Genomic DNA, 15,392 nt, shown 5'->3' with positions numbered 1-15,392 from the left:
GGCGCAGCCGGAGCAGGGTGGGGGGCTCTGGCCATGGTCCGAGGGGTGCCTGCGTGTGGGGCACCCCGGCCCCTGTGCCCCAAATCACCCCATGGCACCAGAACCCCCGGGGGGTTGGCAGGGGTGGACGCGGTGCAGCGGGGTGCAGTGGCAGGGCCGAGGCGGCCATGCGGATTCAATTAGGGCGCGAGCGCGGGGGGCTCGGCTCGGCCCGCGCCGGGCAGCGGTGAGGAAATGGCTCGTCTGAGCCGCTGACAGCCCGGCCCCGCGCCCAAGATGAACGACCGACCGCCGGATTAAAGCTCCGCACGCTGACAGGGCGCACCTGAGCGAGGAGCAGGGCCGGGGCGGCGGCGGAGGGGCCGGGACCCCAGCCCCGGCGCTGCCGAGGGGCCGGGAGGGGGGTTCCAGATGGGGGACGTGACACCGGAGGGATGCTCCCTGGGGATGGACACCCACGGCCTCACGGGACCAGGCGATGGGTGGGCAAGGGGGAGGGCGAGGAAGGTGCCCAAGGCAGCACCCATGCGGGGGGACTCGCGGGGATGGTGGGGCCGCAGCGGCACAGCCCGCTCCTCTGGCACACATCGCCCTGCGTGACCAACCGGGCTCTGGCAGCGAGCAGGGACCCCTGGCCGGGCCAACTTGGGTGCCCGCCGTGGGACCAGACCAGACCTGGTTGGGACCAGCTGGAGCCATCGGTGCCCACCGGACCCTTGCCACCATGCCGGGGCAGTGTGGACTGCTTGGGTTGCCTGTGCCGGTGCCAGGCCCACAGCTGGGATCTCCAGCGACGGCTGGGCAAGCACAGGGCACGGTGGGGCCAGCCAAAGCCGAGGCTCATTCCTGGCTCCAGCCCCACGTGTTGCCCCCACTGGGTTGCCCAGAGCATGCGGCTCTCCTGGTGACCCATGGCCCTCCCGGTGCCCCACAGCCCAGCGCACCCCCATAGCCCCCTGCAATGCCGTGGCGTTGCCCCAAGCTGTGGGGCTGGAGTGGTGGGGAGGGCTGGGGGCTTCGTCCTGGCACCTCGCTGGGCTGCAGCGAGGTTTGGGCACCCCGGGGGCTCCACTGGGCTCAGCGATGGGCTGGGTGCTGCTGCCCTGGGGGGCACACACACCTCATCCCGCTGGACGCCAGGGGTGCGGGGGATCGATGGGCCGCGGCGGGTCAGCGGTATCATTAACCCCGGCGAGGCAGCCGTGCCGTGCCGCGCCGCCCGGAGGTTAATTAAAAAGAAAAGTGCAATGAAACGTGGCAGAGGTGGCGGGGGGGCCGGCACGGCGGCGCTGGTGCGGCAGTGGGCACGGTGCTGCTGGGGGCTGCCGTCGATCGCACCCCTGGACACGGGTGGGGGCTGCGGGACAGCGGGGGGAGCAGGTGGCACCAGGGGTGTCCTCGGCCCATGTGGCCCCCAAAGCCAGGGGGCTCGAGGGGCTGTGTGTGCCGGGGGTGCGGGCAGGCGCTGGGGCGCTCGGCAGGGAGGGGGTCGGGGCTGGAGCCGGTGGCATCGCGTCCCGCAGGCAGCTGTAGCGCGGCTGCCCGTGCCAGCGCTGCTCGTCAGGCTCCCCGTGCCCACGCCTGGTTGTGCACGTGTGTGCAGGTAGGATGGGTGAGTCACGTGTGCGTGTGTGCACCACCGTCAGTGTGAGCATCTGGGTACTTTGCCCAGGAAGGCATGGGCACACTTTTGTGCCCCGGAGCTGGGGGGACGTGGCCATTTTGGCGGAGGGAGGATGGCGAGGGCTGTGCCACGCTGTGCCGTGCTGCAGCATGCCGCGCTGTGCCACGTGGCAGAGCTCAGCAGGAGGAAGAAGAGCCGTCGCAGAGGAAGCCCCATCCTTCCTCCTCCTCCCATCCCAGCCCAGCTCTATTCTTAGCCCTGGTCTGTCCCGCATCCTCCCTGCCCGGCCGGGGTCTAGCCCTGCGCCCCAGCGGGACCCTCGGGGCAGGAGAGTGGGGGGACCCCACCACGGGGACCCCATCCCTCCCGGCCCCCAGCCGCCACCGTAACTCTAGACCCGACAGCTGTGCAGCACCAGCTGCCCCCCGGCCCCCACGGCATGGAACGGAATGGCAAGGCACGGCATGGCACGGAAGTGGGGGGCAGCCATCCCACATGCTGGCACAGGATCGGGCCCTCCTGCCCACCAGCATCAGCCCTCACACAGACCCCAGCATTGCTGGGTGTCCCTGGCCTGTCCCTGTCCCGTGGGCTGGCGGGGGGGCTGGGGGGGCCTCTACCCCCCGGGGTGGGGGTGTGGGAAGGAAGATGGAGCCCCTGGGGCAGTGGGGGGAGGAAGGACCGGTGGGCACAGCGCCTCTGGGGATGGTGCCCCTCTGATGTGGGGAAAGGGGACGGCACCCATTCCAGAACAGGGACCCTGGTGACAGCGTCACTCCCTGCACGGGACACTGGGGACCCACCTCTCCGTGCGTGCCGGGGATGTGGCTGCGGATTTGGGGACCGGTCCCTTGCTGGGCAGGGGCTGTGTGGTGCCCGCCATGCCCAGGCCCGCAGTGGCCCGGCTGGCCGTGGTGGTCCGTGCTGACCCCTGCATGGCGGGGCCGTCCCTGGGTGGTGGCAGGCGCAGCGGGGTCAGCGCGGCAGCGCCGCATTCCTGCTCCCGGCGGGGCGATCCGGTTACCCGCCGGCCCGGCTGCCGGCCCCGTGATTAATCTTCCCGGGTGCCCTTTGGAATTTGCTGCCCGAGGCCCTGTGGGGTGTGGGGGGTCCAGCTGGGCACGGGCTGGGGTGGCAGGGTAGGGGCAGGGGCAGGGACTGGCCACTGGCCCGGCTCGGGAGCGAGAGTGGGCTGGGGGAGCGGGATGATGGATGGGGACGGGTACGATCCCCTCAGCCCTGTCCCCGTCCCCGTCGCTGCTGGGGTGATTGTGGCTGGGGCAGGCGGCACAAGCACGTGCCCACTTGAGCCAGGGATGGGCATGGGGATGAGGATGAGGATGAGAAAGGAGTCACTGCTCCAGTTCACCCCACTGGGAGCCCCCTCCGCTGCACCATGGACCCCCCCTGCCCATGCAGCCCCTGCACCGCAGCGGGTCCCTGGTGCGGCCGAGCTGCCGGCAGAGCCGCTGGGCGCCGGCGCGGCATAATTGCGGAGCGGGAGAGGGGCCCGCGCCGCCCGTGTGTTGGGCATCACATACAATTAGCCGCCAGACGGAGACGCGGCGTTTCAATAACCCACCGAATTGATTTAGGGAGAGTGGGACCGGGCGGGCGGCAGACGCGGCAAAATGAGCCCCCCTCGCCGGGAACGGGGCTCCGGGGATGCCCTGCCAGCCTCTGCCTCACCCTGGGGCACACCCAGCCCACCCTGAGCACACTGCGGGGGGGTGGGCAGCAGGACCCCCCACCCTGGCCAGCGATGGGCTGCAGACGGGTGCAGGAGGAGAACAGGGCAGGGGGGCAGCGGGGTACCCCCAGTGCTGAGGATCCCGCTCCTGCCTTCCCAGCCAGCCAGCGAGGATGGAGCCGGTGCTGCAGGAGCGAGCTGAGGCCTGGCACGCTGGGGTGGTCATTGGCACTGGCATGGCCACAGCAGGGGCTCAGCCCGGCGTGTGCATGGTGCAGCCAGGACCTCTCCGGGGCTGAGTCCAGTGCCTGGCAGGGCTGGGGTGTTGGCACACAATCCCAGTGCCCCGTCTCACCGCGTGGGCGCTGCTGCTGGGAGCCGCTGGCCAGGATTGGGAATGCCGGGGCGCTGGCTGTGCTTCTGCCCGCCGTGCAGCAGGGAGTGGGCCAGGAGCGCTGTCCTGCTGGGCACGGAGCCGCTGGCTCCGCTGGGACCAAGGGCTTCCTGCAAGGAAGGTGGGACAAGGAGGGGAAGACAATAAAACCCAGGAAATGCTCTGAATAGCGAAGGTAACCGCTGCGCCGAGCCCGCGCCGCCGGCGCTGAGCCGAGCCGGAAGCCACGGGGTGCTGGGAGCGGCTGGGCAGGGACTGGGGCAGCGGGGACCCTCCTGCAGCCCTGGTACGGGCAGCACCGCGCTGGCCACGGGTGTTGCCAATCTTGCCGTGACTTGCCCCAAAAAGCCTGACCCTGGGTCCCCCGTTAAACCACGGCCTGTTTCACCGCCGGGGGTCTGGCGGGGCCGTGGGGAAGGGGCCAGCCAGTGTTGTCTGTCCCCATGGCACCGGGGCAGGGCACTGGCACGGGGGCTGCACAGCTGCGCCGTGGATGGGAGCACTCATGGGACAGGGGGGCAGGAGCCCGTGTCCCGCATCCCCCACCCTGCCCAGGCGTGCGGACCCTCCCCGGCCGTGCCCTGCCTCCCTCTGGGGAAGAAGGCAGCGTCCTCGTCCCGGCTGGCTCCGGGGCAGCCGGCTGCCCATGCCCACTGCATCTTTGCTGGGGCCAAAGCGTGGCCGGTTGGAGCTGTGGGGACTGGGCACCATCCCGCAGTGCGGGTCATGGTGCCAGCCTGGCAGTGCCACACAGCTCGGGCTGGGGTCCTTCTGCTGCCCCGGGCAGCACCCAGGCGGACGTGGGCTCGGCCGGTGCCCCTCACCGGGGCCGGGGCGGTGGGTGTGCGGCGGGCCGCGCCACGCTCCCCCGAGCCTCCCAGCGCCGAGTGATTTATGGCCGGGGGAAGCGCGCGGCGCAGACAGATCGGGCCATAAAACCGGGGCAGGAAGTCGCCCAACTTCAAAGGCCGCGCGGGGCTGCGGCCACAACAATGGCGAGGCCGGCGAGCACCGCGCCGCGGCACCCGCGCCACGGCACCCGCACCACGGCACCCACACCGCGGCACTGACATCGCGGCACCCACACAGCACCATGCCAGTCTAGCCCGGGGGGACCCGGGTGGCACACCACACCTGCGCCCCATGCACGCCTGCACCCCACGTGTGCATCCAATGTGCGCCCCGTGCGCATTCCGTGTGCCCAGCCGGTGCGTGCGGGGGGCTGGCTGCGGGGCTGCCCCTGTGGGCATCGAGCCCCTCCGCAGTGGTCCCAGCCCGCAGACGCCGGTGGGACGTGCCGGGGTGGTGGTGCCGCAGCGCGGTCCCGGTGTGCATCCCTCCGCGCCGTGCCCGGGGACACGCAGGAAGGCCGGGGGGGGCGCGGGTGGCCGCAGCCTCGCAGACAAAGGGCCGGAGGAAACGCCGCCGTCCAAGATAAACCGGGAAAGGTGAGGGGGTGCCCTCCCGCCCCGCTCCCACGCCCTGCCGTCAGATGGGCTGGAGGCACCCAGTCCCGGCGCCCCGTTTGCCAGGGTCGCCCACTCTGCCACCACCTGGCACCTGGAGGCTGCTCAGCCCGGGCTCGTCCCTGCAGCCGGGGCTGGGGTCCGGAGGCTGCTCCCACCACCAGCCTGGGCTGCCCCGAGTTCCCCTGGGGCCACCCCAGTCCCAGCCCCCTGGCCTGGTGTGGGGAGTGTCGGGGTCCTAGGGGCTGTCGGGGGGCACCGGGTGGAGAGGGCGCTCCCTGCGGCACGTACCACGTTCCCAGACCCCCCTGGCCCGCCGCAGCCCCTCCATCCACAGGAAGGTGCTCCCCTCCTCCATGTTCCCACGCTGCTGTGGCATCCTGGTGCCAGCATCGGTGCCCACATCCGCGGGAAGGCGGCAGGAAGCCGGGCGCTGCTGTCCCGCCTGTCCTGGTCCCGCTGCCTCCGCGCGGGCATGGCGGGGCCCGGTGGGTGCCAGCGCGGTGCCGGGGGGCGCGTGGGCACAGCATGCTGGCCCGTCAGAACCGCACAGCGTCGTTTAAAGACGATCAGGCGGTGACAGGAATTAAATTGTGTTTTGATTTTCTCATTAGCCTAATCTCCAGCGTGCCTCGTTACGGGGTAATTTCCCCGTGCCGACATGACAGCTCATTCCCACCACGACAGCCATATGCCAGCGTGCCCATGCCGTGCACCAGCGGTCACTGGGGTGCCCGGCGGGGATGGCCACGTGCCCAGTGGGTGCCCCCAGGGTGGGCTGTGGCATGGGAGGGGGTCGGGGTGCAGGGCGGTGCTGGCTCGGCGGTGTCCATCCATCCCGTGGTGTCCCCGCAGTGCCCATCCATCCTGTGCCCCGCAGAGAGAGGCTGGCAGACCCCGCTGTGCCACAGGCTGGCAGCTGAGCGAGGCCCCGCGGTGCGGCCCGGCAGCTGGGCTGGCAGCACGGTGCTGCCGTGCCGGCGGTGCCTGGGCCGCAGCCGGGCAGATGCGGTGATGCCGTACGGGGGGGGGGCCCGTCCCATGGCGCACGCAGTGTCACAGGGCCGCCCCCACGTGCCGAGTCCCCGGGCACTGCCCTGCTCACCCGGCAATGGGGTGTGAAGGCGGTGGCAGGCGCTGGTGGCTCATTTGTCTCTGTCAGGAGCTGGCATGGGAGACGGTGCTGCCAGAGCGTGGCGGGGCCGGCACAGCCGGGGGTGCTCAGCACCGTGCGCTGGCTGCCCAGATGGCACTGGGGGTCTGGCCGTGCTGTGCCCCTCTGCCAGGCAGCCGTGGCCCCACGGCCCCCCCATGGGGACCACCCTGTGAGCCCCACCATCCCGCCTGTCGCCTCCTCCGTGAGGCAGCAGGGCAAGGGGCAGTGGGGAGGGGCCGTGGGGCAGGAGGGGGCAGCAGGACAGGGTGACTGGGGACTTTGGCGCAGGAGGGAGGGGTGGTGATGCCGTCCCCCCGGGCCGGGCCGTGCCCTCGGTGCCCTCCACCCTGGCACTTTGTGGTGGCCCTGGGTGCAGGGGCTGCAGGGCTGTGGGGGCCATGGGGGCGAGGGGTCCCTCCAGGGGGTCTCTCCTGTCCTGCTGGCAGCCCCACAGCCCCAGGATGAGTTAATCTTCCCACCGAGCCCCGTTACCGCCTGCGCAGGCCGGGGGCTGCGGGACCCATCTGCACCTGTAGGCCCCCGCACGGCCAGAGCATCCCCGCGGCACGGTGTGCGACCCGCAGCAGCACAGCCCTGCCCCAGTATCGCTGCACCGGCTGAGGCGGGCAGCTGGGGCCATTTCCCCCTTCACTCCCTGTCCAGGTCCTTTGCCAGCCCCAGGACCCTCCGGGCTGGGGGTGCCACTGTCCCCAGTGCAGAGCCAGGCTCGCTCCAGGGACCTGAGGCAGGGGAGGGGGAGTCCTGGGGGTCCTCACACAGCCAAGGAGCTCCCACGGGTCCTGGCCCTCTGGCCGTGGGGAGCTGGTCTGGGGGCTGCGCTGTGACCGGGCCATGCCCAGGCTGTCCCGGGCAGGGCTGTGTAGCCCCCGCCGCCCCCCAGGACCAGGGCCGGGTGGAGTGGGGGGCTCAGGTTTCCCTCTCTGCTGGGCTGGAGCCGGGGACCATTAGCCCCCTCGGAGCATGACGGGGGGCAGGATATCAAAGAGCCTTCGCCCTGCGCTAAGTGGTGTGACCGGGGCTCGCAGCCGCTCCCCACAGCCCCCACCGACCCCACGGCCCGGCCAGGGGTGCAGGACCCTGTCCCAGCACCTGTCCCTGCCCCGCTGCCCCCCCAGCACTCCCCACGGCCTCAGCATGTGCCAGGGCCGGGCTGCGGAGCCGGAAGCCCCTACACTCCCGAGACCATCCTGCACCCCCGGGCTCCCCCTGCCCCCCCGGGCTCCCCCTGCAAACCCTGCTCTGCAAAGTTGCCAGGGGCTCCCTGCCCCCCCGGGCCTCCCCAAACCCCCTCAACTGTCCCCAAATCCCCTGTACTCTTGGCTGCCCCGCACCCCCAGCTGCCCCCGGCCCCCGCCGGGCCCCGGCACCCCCGGGGTGGTGGTGGTGGGGCGGTTACAACGCAGCCCCAGGCCCCGGCGGGCGATGGGGCCAGGCCGGGCTGCGGGCAGGGGGCTGCTGGCACCGACCCCCGCGCCAGCCCCCGCTCCCGTCCCGGCGGGGACTCATTTACCAACGTCAGCCCCGCAGTTGGTTTGAATTAGGCTCCTCCGCGGCCGGCGCTGATAAGGGAGGGGGCGCGGGGCTGGGGGGGCGCGGGGGGCTCCCGGCCCCGCTCCCGCTTCCTGCTCTGCCGTCTGTAACCGGCTGCCAGAGCCGCTGCTGAAAGACACGGGGCCGGCCCCCGCCTCGCCGCCCCCGCTGTCCCGCCAGCCGTCCGTCCGTCCGTCCGTCCGTCCGCCCACCCGCCCGCTCCCACGGCCGTGCTGCCCTCCCCGCGCCCCCGCGGGCTGCCCCGGCGGCTGGGGACTCCGGTGGGTGCCCGGTGGGTGCCCGGTGGGTGCCGCGGCGGGACGGGGCGGTGCTGCGCCCGGCCGAGCCGTGCCGGGCACCGACGGGCACCGCGGGGCGTTTGCGGGGCGGGGGGCACGGCGTCCCCGCGTCCCCGCCAGCCCGGGGAGCCCCGGCCGTGCGCGGATCCCCGTCCCAGGACGGGCAGCGCGGCCCCGCGTCCCGCCGACCCCCGGCCTCCCCCCGCGTTTCACCACGTACTTAGCAGGGGCTTTCGGCACGGGGGGGCCGCCCCCGCCCCGAGTGAGGGATGGCCGACAGCTGGGCCGGGAGAGCGGCCGGTAACCGGATCCTCTGGCGGCGGCGGCGGCTCGCGGGGTCCCGGGCGCGGGGTCAGCCGCGGTGCGGAGCCGGGGGTGAGGGGCGGGCCACGGCCCGTGTCCCCCGCGGGCGGAGGACCCCCGGGGTGGGTGCGCGGGCACGGGGCGCCTGGAGGAGGACGCGGAGCCCGACGGATCGGTGCCACATCCACCGAGGCTGGCGGGTCCCGGCCCGCTGCCCGCGCCAGGACGGGACGCCCGGCTCCGGGGGGCGAGGCCGGGAGCGGAGGGGCTGGAGGCCGGTGCGGGGCCGGGGCTCCCCAGCAGGACCGGGGGCCGCGGGGACGGCCCGCCCGGCTCCGGGCCACCGCTCCGAGGGAAATCGGTGCCCGTCGCCGAGCCCTGCGCCGTGCCCAGGGCCCCTGCGGAGCCGCTTTCCCGGGAGGTGCGGGCCAGCGGGAGCGGGCACCTGTTCCTCCTCCCAGAAAAACGGGACGCAGCCGCCGGACCGCGTTGGCAGCGGCCGGGCGAGGGGAGCGCGTCCCCGCCCCGTGCCGGGGGGGCACCCCGAGCCGAGGGACCCCCCGGGCCGCCCCGCGCCGGCAGCTGGGCCCGGGGCCGCCGCACGCCCGACCCCGCCGGGCTCCGGCAGCGGCCCAGATGGCTGCGATATTGCGCCCACAATAGCGGGCTAATTAGGCGAGCGCCGGGGAGCTGGGGGGGGGGGGGGTCGCCCCGTTCCCCCCCCTCCCCGCTCAGGCAATCAAAGGGCCCATGACTTTATTACGGCTCATTATGCGCGGGCGGCGGGGGGCGCGCAGCCTGCGCCGAGGCGACAGCCGCGTATTTCCCCATCGCTCCTCATTGGGATTCTGGCCCCGGCGGCGCGGGGGGGGGGTGGGGAGGTGGGGGGGTGGGGGGGGGGGGCTGGGACATGCGCCAGGCAGCCGTGACGGTGATTAATCTGCCGAGCGCCCGCACAACTGCGCTCGGTCGAGGGGCTGCGCGCCCCCGCGCCGGCACTGCGGGGGGACGGGGGAGGGGAGGGCCCCCAGCCCAGCACCCACTGCCCACGGTGCCGCCCCGTTGCTCGCCACCGCTTTGCACCCCACAGCTCAGCCCCCTCCCCCCCCCCCGCCGCAATGCTGCATCGGCTCCCCAGGGCCCCCCCAGCACTGCACCCCCCCCCCCATAAGGCATCCCATGGCCCAGCCCCTCCCCTCCAGTGCTGCACCTCGACCTTGCAGCTGCATCCCCCCCACCAGCAGCAGCCCCGCAGGGGGGCACAGCCATTCCCCCCTCCTGAGCCCCGCTCCTGGAGGTGCCAGGGGCTCAGCAGGGCCCCCAGCCCAGCCACCCCCCTCAGAGACCCCAACAGTGACCCCCAGTCCCACCCAAGCTCCCCCAGGACGGAGGAAAGACCCGGGAGGGCATTTTCCACAGTTTTATTCAAAAAATATACTTGAGCAGAAGGGGTATTAAGTTAGGGGGAGGAGGGCAGGGGGCACGGGAGCGGGGCTGTGCTCTGGGGGGGCAGTGCCCACCCCCAGCCCCTACCTCCTCTTGTCCTTGATGCTGTAGTGCAGCAGGAGGGGTGCAGGCTGCAAGGCAAGGAGGGGGTGAGGGCTGCTGGCCCCCACACCCAGGGTGGGCACCCCATACCCCAGCACAGGCCCCCGTGGGGGGGGCAGGAGCGACCCCTCCCCGCAGGGTGGCCCCAGGGCTGCGCCGTGAACTTGTCCAACCCCTTCTGGGACCCGTCACCCCCCTGACCTGTGCGGGAACTGCGTGGCCACGAGCACCCCGGGTCACTACTCCAGCGGGCGACATTAATCATCCTTGATTCACCGATTCCCCGCTCCGCTGGCATGTTCTCGGCACAGTGCTGCCCCGAGCCCCCTCCTGGGGAGGTTCTCCCTGCCCAACCCCGCTCAGCCCCCCAGCCCGGGATGGACCCCCCCATCTCCTCTACCCAGACCCGTGCTGGGTCTCCTGGGGGAAAATCCCCCCCGGTGGGGGTCAGAGGGGTGCGGGCACTGGGCGATGCTCACCTTGCCGAACCAGCGCGAGAGCCAGAGCTGCTTCATCGTCATGTGGTCGGGGAGGGCCTCGTTGTTGAACAAGATCTGCACCTACGCAGGGGGAGGCTGTGTCTGGGGGAGCCCGTGACCCCCACCTGGGGCCTGGGACCCCCACTCGGCCCCCACACTCACGTGCTGCAGCGGCAGCCCCAGCCGGTGGCACAGAACCCTCCGCAGGTGCCGGATCTGTGCCCGCACGGAGCATCTCACGTACTTCTGCTGCGGGGGGCAGAGGGGCTCAGGGGGGTGTGGGTGCCCCCAGCCCCGCGGGACCAGCGCCGACGCGCGGCCAGGCCCCAGCTCCCCTCTGCCCACCCCGCCTGGGACCCCACGCACCGAGCCGAGCCCGGAGCAAGGGCTGTGGGGCCAGGTCTGGGCAGAGCCCGGGGGCTCGGGGCCCGGTGAACTGTCGGGGCGGGCGCACAGGCCCCCGCTCACCTGCAGCACGGCCTTGCTCTTGTCCTTGCTGGAGCTGCAGGAGGGAAGAGAAGGGGCAACCGGCCAACTCGGCACAGGGAGGCGGGGGGGTCGCTGTGCCATACCCCTTGCCCCTCCCTGGGCACAGCCCGGTGCAGAGGTGCAGACTGCCCGGGGCTGGATGCTCCCCGCCCGCCGCAGCGCTCGCCCTGCCAGCCCGTCACGCACGCCAAGGCTGGCAGCTGAGCTGCCGCCATCGATCCCATTACAGCCCCCAGAGCTGCCGCTTATTGACTTTGCTGTCGGAGCCGTCCGGCAGCTGCGCAGCGCCCGTCCAGGCAGCTCGTAACGCTGGCAGCCACCGCGCAGGGCTGCGGCCCGGGGGGGCTGAGCTGGGGGAGCTCCGGAGGGGCGGCGGGAGCCCCCCCCAGCTCAGCCAGGTCCCCCTCGTGCCAGGGCCACAGAGGTGGGGGCACGGCATGCTGCAACGCCCCAAGTGTGGGTCAGCTCCTGGTGCCAGCCCTGGCCTCCCCCCCCACCACGCCAAGGGGCAGCGGCTCTGCTGGTGTCCCACAGCCCGGCCTGTGCCACTGGCACTCACCTCTGCTTCTCCAGGCAGAGCGAGACGTGCTCGTCGTAGCGGAAGTAGTGGGCGCGGGAGTGATCGAAGGTGCTGTAGGGGAGCCCCATGGGGTCACCCCCGACCGTGTCTGGGGAGACGCGGGGAGGGGGCAGGAGTCAGCCCGCCTCCGCCCCGCCGGCACCACGGCACTGCCCGACCGCCACGGCTGGCTCCCGGAGATGCTGCAGTGAGACCCTCCCCACTCCGACCCCACTCCTCCCGGTCGGTTGCCCCCAGACCCCTCCGCACAGCCCCTCAAGCGTGCCCACCCTCGCTGCTGGCTGCGTCACCCGGTCGAGGCCGCGGGACTGGTAGAACTCCCGGATCCTCTTCTCTTCACCTGCGGGCGAGAGGTTGGCACTGCTCAGGGACACCCTCTCACCCCGCATACCCCCCAGCCCATCAGGGCCTCCCACCCTGTAGCACCCAGAGGTGGGCTCCGACCTCGGTTTGGCAACATGGCTGATGGTCAGTAGCTCTCGTGCCACCAGAGGCCCGGACCCTCCTTCCCCCGTTTGCCTCCTCCGTGTCCCCGGGGGTCTCCACCAAGCCCCTGCTGCAGGCTGGGGAACTCTGTCCCTGTCCCCATCCCTGTCCCTGTCCCCGCCATGCAGACGCATCCCTGCTGTTGCCATCCCTCACGCATTCCCCCATTTTTCCCCTCTTTGCCGTGGGGTGGGGGATCAGGGCCCAACGCTGCGTCTTTGCTGTGCCCCCACACCCAGCCCTCTGTGGCAGTGCCCAGCACCCCGCTGCCACGCGGCAGACTGACATTTCCAGAGAGGTGTCCCCAGCGCCATCCCCATCCCCGTGCTGAGTGACAGTGGCTAATCTCGAGCCCGCCGCTGCGCCCGCGGCGCAGGGGCTGCCCTCCCCGCGTGCTGCTTTGCATTCACCACCACCGGCCGCCGGTTCACCGCGCCGCCACTCAGCGCCCGGCCCCAGGGACGCTGCTCGTGGAGGCAGCCCCGGCTCGCGCAGCTCCCGTCCCCGCAGCCCAACCCCGCTGTGCCAGGCACGGCTGGGTGCCGGGGTCCGAGCGCCAACAGCAGGGACCTGAGCGGGTTTAACACGCCCTGACAAGGCACCCACCTCTCGTCCCCGTTCCCCACCGAGCCTGGCAGCCGCTCCACCTGCCGGCACGGCCGAGGGGAAGGTGCAGAGCCCCAGCACTGGCACAGCTGGAGTCTGCTGTGGGTTCCCGCACCTGAATCTCCCTAAACTGTGTGGTGCCAGCGCTGAGCCCCCACCTTGCTCTGCTCCCCATCCCCGAGCAGCCCCACGTGCATCCCAGGCACGGTCCCCGCAGCCCCCTGACACCCGCCCTCGCGAGCGGGGGCCGTTTGTCCTGACTTCTCCCTCACTCTACCAGCGATTTCACGTGGGAAGATGCCCCTCCACCCCCCTCTCGCCAGCCAGGCTCCAGCAGTTGCCACGGACATGGTCAGCAGCGTTTTGAAGACCCTGATCCACAGACAGAGTCTCCCACGCCCAGCAGGCAGGTGCCCCCCGAAAGCGTCCGGTTCTTCCCTGGGCCCTTCCCCCCATAGCCCTTCCCCACACGGCTCTGCAAGACACGGGTGCCAGGGACACCAGACCCTGCCGCCGCGCTGGGGACACTCACTCTCCTGCAGGCCGGGCACCAGCTTGTAGACGATGTCCTGCATGACACGGTCCAGCTTGAGGTTGAGCAGCGGCTGCGTCTCGTGGATCTTGGTGTTGCACATGGGGCAGTACTTGCTGGTCTGCAGGTACTTGACTATGCAGCTCTTGCAGACTGCGGCCGGAGGGACGAGGCGTCAGGGGGGGTGGCTGGTGGCGCGGCCCCACACCCCCAGTCACCGAGTGTGGGGCACGTCGCCCTCGTTCCCCCCAGGCAGGAGCCATGGTCCTGGGGCAGCGCTGGACCCACCAGTGGGCAGGGGAGGCTCTGCTGGCCCCCGCCCGGGGGACCCCGCGGGACCCCGCATCGCCAGAGCCAGGCAGGTGGCTGCCGCCGCGGCGCAGGGACTCACACGTGTGCAGGCACTCGGTGATGGTGGTGGCATCGATGAAGTACCCGGCGCACAGGCAGCACACGATGTGCTCGTTCAGCTCCTTCATCTTCACCTTCACCTCCTCCTGCGAAGACGTGTCACCATCACCTGGCCCCTGCCCGGCTGGCACCCTGCGGGGCACCCTGTGCTGCTCGGCCCCGCTGCCCCAGGCTCTCCCGCTCCGCAGCAGCCCCTGCCTGCCCGACGGTCAGTGGGAACCCCCGGGACACTGGAGCAGGTGCCCCAGGGACAGCGTGACGGGGGGAACATGGGGCTGCACTGAGCTCCCACTCCTGCGCGGGGGGAGCGACCCCCCCAAGGCGATGCAAGGGGACCCGGCTCCCGGGGCAGCAGCCCCATGCTCGGCCTCGCCCCGTGCCCCAGCTCACCCATGCTCTTGCCCCACAGCCCGGCCTTGGCACCCGGAGCAGAGCTGCCACTGTGACAGGGTGGGGGGCCGGGGCTGGCAGCCAGGGCTGGTGGCCGGGGCTGGCCCCTCCGCTGCCGCGGGGCCCTGCAGGGACAGGGCTGCCTGGCACTGCCGGCACCGACAGCACCGACGGCCCTGCCGAGCCGAGCCGAGCCAGGCTGAGCCGAGCCGAGCCCAGCCGAGCCAAGCCGAGCCCGGCCAAGCCCAGCCCAGCCGAGCCGAGGCGAGGCGAGGGCGAGGCGAGGCGAGGCGAGGCGAGGCGAGGCGAGGCGAGGCGAGGCGAGGCGAGGCGAGCCGGGCCGGGCCGAGCCGAGGCGAGCCGAGCCGAGCCGAGCCGGGCCGAGCCGAGCCGAGCCGAGCCGAGCCGAGCCCGGTCGAGCCCCGCAGCCCCGCCCAGGGCGGGGCTTCACTCACCGGTGCCCCACCCCTGCGCCAGGCCCCGCCCCTCACCTGCGCCTCGCCCATTACACCTGGCCCCGCCCCTCGTCCCTGGCCCCGCCCCTGGCCCCGCCCAGCGGCCCCCGCCCCGCCCACGCGGCCCCGCCCTCCCGCGGCGTGGGCGGCCCGGCGCATGCGCGGGGCGGTCGCAGGGCGCCTGCGCGTCCCCGGCGCCCCCCGAGCGGCGGCGCGGCGCCCTCTTCCGCCCCGCGCATGCGCCGGGCCGGTGCTGCCGCTCGCCGCCGCCCGCCGCCGCTCGCCTCGTTCCGGAGCGGGTCCATCTTGTAGACGGCCTGGAGCTGGTTCCGCAGCCGCATGGCGATCGCCATCGGGCCCCCCTGAGGAGGCGACGCCATCTTAGAACCTCCTCCGCCTCCCCGCTCACTTCCGGGTTCGGGGCGGGGCCGCCGCCGCCGCCGCCGCCCGCGCCGCGACTACAGCTACCGCCGCGCCCCGCGCGCCGCCGGGCATGCCGGGAACGGCCGGGCCGGCGCAGAGCGCGGCTGCCCCCTGCTGGGCGCGCGGGGGAGCGCGGGCCGCGCGGCGCGGCGCTGGCCCCGGTGCTGAGCCCGGTGCTGACCCCGGCGCTGGCCCCCGTGCTGACCCCCGGTGCTGAGCCCGGTGCTGACCCCCGGTGCTGAGCCCGGTGCTGACCCCCGGTGCTGACCCCCGGTGCTGAGCCCGGTGCTGACCCCCGGTGCTGACCCCCGGTGCTGAGCCCGGTACTGAGCCCCGGTGCTGACCCCCGGTGCTGACACCCGGTGCTGATCCCCGGTCCTGAGCCCAGTGCGACCCCCGGTCCTGAGCCCGGTGCCGACCCCCGGCCCCGGTCCGCACGGAGAGCCGGGGACCTCGGGCGCGGCGCAGGGCCGGGCTGGGGGTCGCGGGGACCCCCGACCGGCCCGGCCT

At 72.9% G+C, this 15,392-nt stretch overlaps 1 protein-coding gene across 2 annotated transcripts; it reads right to left on the bottom strand.

Moving 5' to 3' along the window:
- Positions 1 to 10,012: 10,012 nt before the first annotated feature.
- Positions 10,013 to 14,845, bottom strand: LOC147526060 (polycomb group RING finger protein 1-like). Of its 2 annotated transcripts, XM_086630564.1 has the most exons (10): positions 14,744 to 14,845; positions 13,595 to 13,700; positions 13,204 to 13,356; positions 11,849 to 11,919; position 11,774; positions 11,559 to 11,667; positions 10,979 to 11,012; positions 10,673 to 10,759; positions 10,511 to 10,591; positions 10,013 to 10,060 (listed from the first exon to the last, which is right to left on the bottom strand). In XM_086630564.1, exons 1-10 carry the CDS (start codon positions 14,837 to 14,839, stop codon positions 10,013 to 10,015), a joined length of 786 nt encoding a protein of 261 aa, XP_086486690.1. In that variant the 5' UTR covers positions 14,840 to 14,845. The 2 variants fall into 2 exon arrangements, with proteins under 2 accessions (XP_086486690.1, XP_086486689.1); XM_086630563.1 differs by lacking the exon at position 11,774 and having other exon boundaries at positions 11,559 to 11,646; positions 11,830 to 11,919.
- Positions 14,846 to 15,392: the final 547 nt, after the last annotated feature.

This window comes from Tauraco erythrolophus, unplaced genomic scaffold (assembly GCF_009769465.1).
Source record: "Tauraco erythrolophus isolate bTauEry1 unplaced genomic scaffold, bTauEry1.pri scaffold_141_arrow_ctg1, whole genome shotgun sequence".
NCBI lineage: Eukaryota > Metazoa > Chordata > Aves > Musophagiformes > Musophagidae > Tauraco > Tauraco erythrolophus.
The sequence above is the reverse complement of the archived record's forward strand: the minus strand, read 5'-3'. Positions and strand labels throughout refer to the sequence as shown.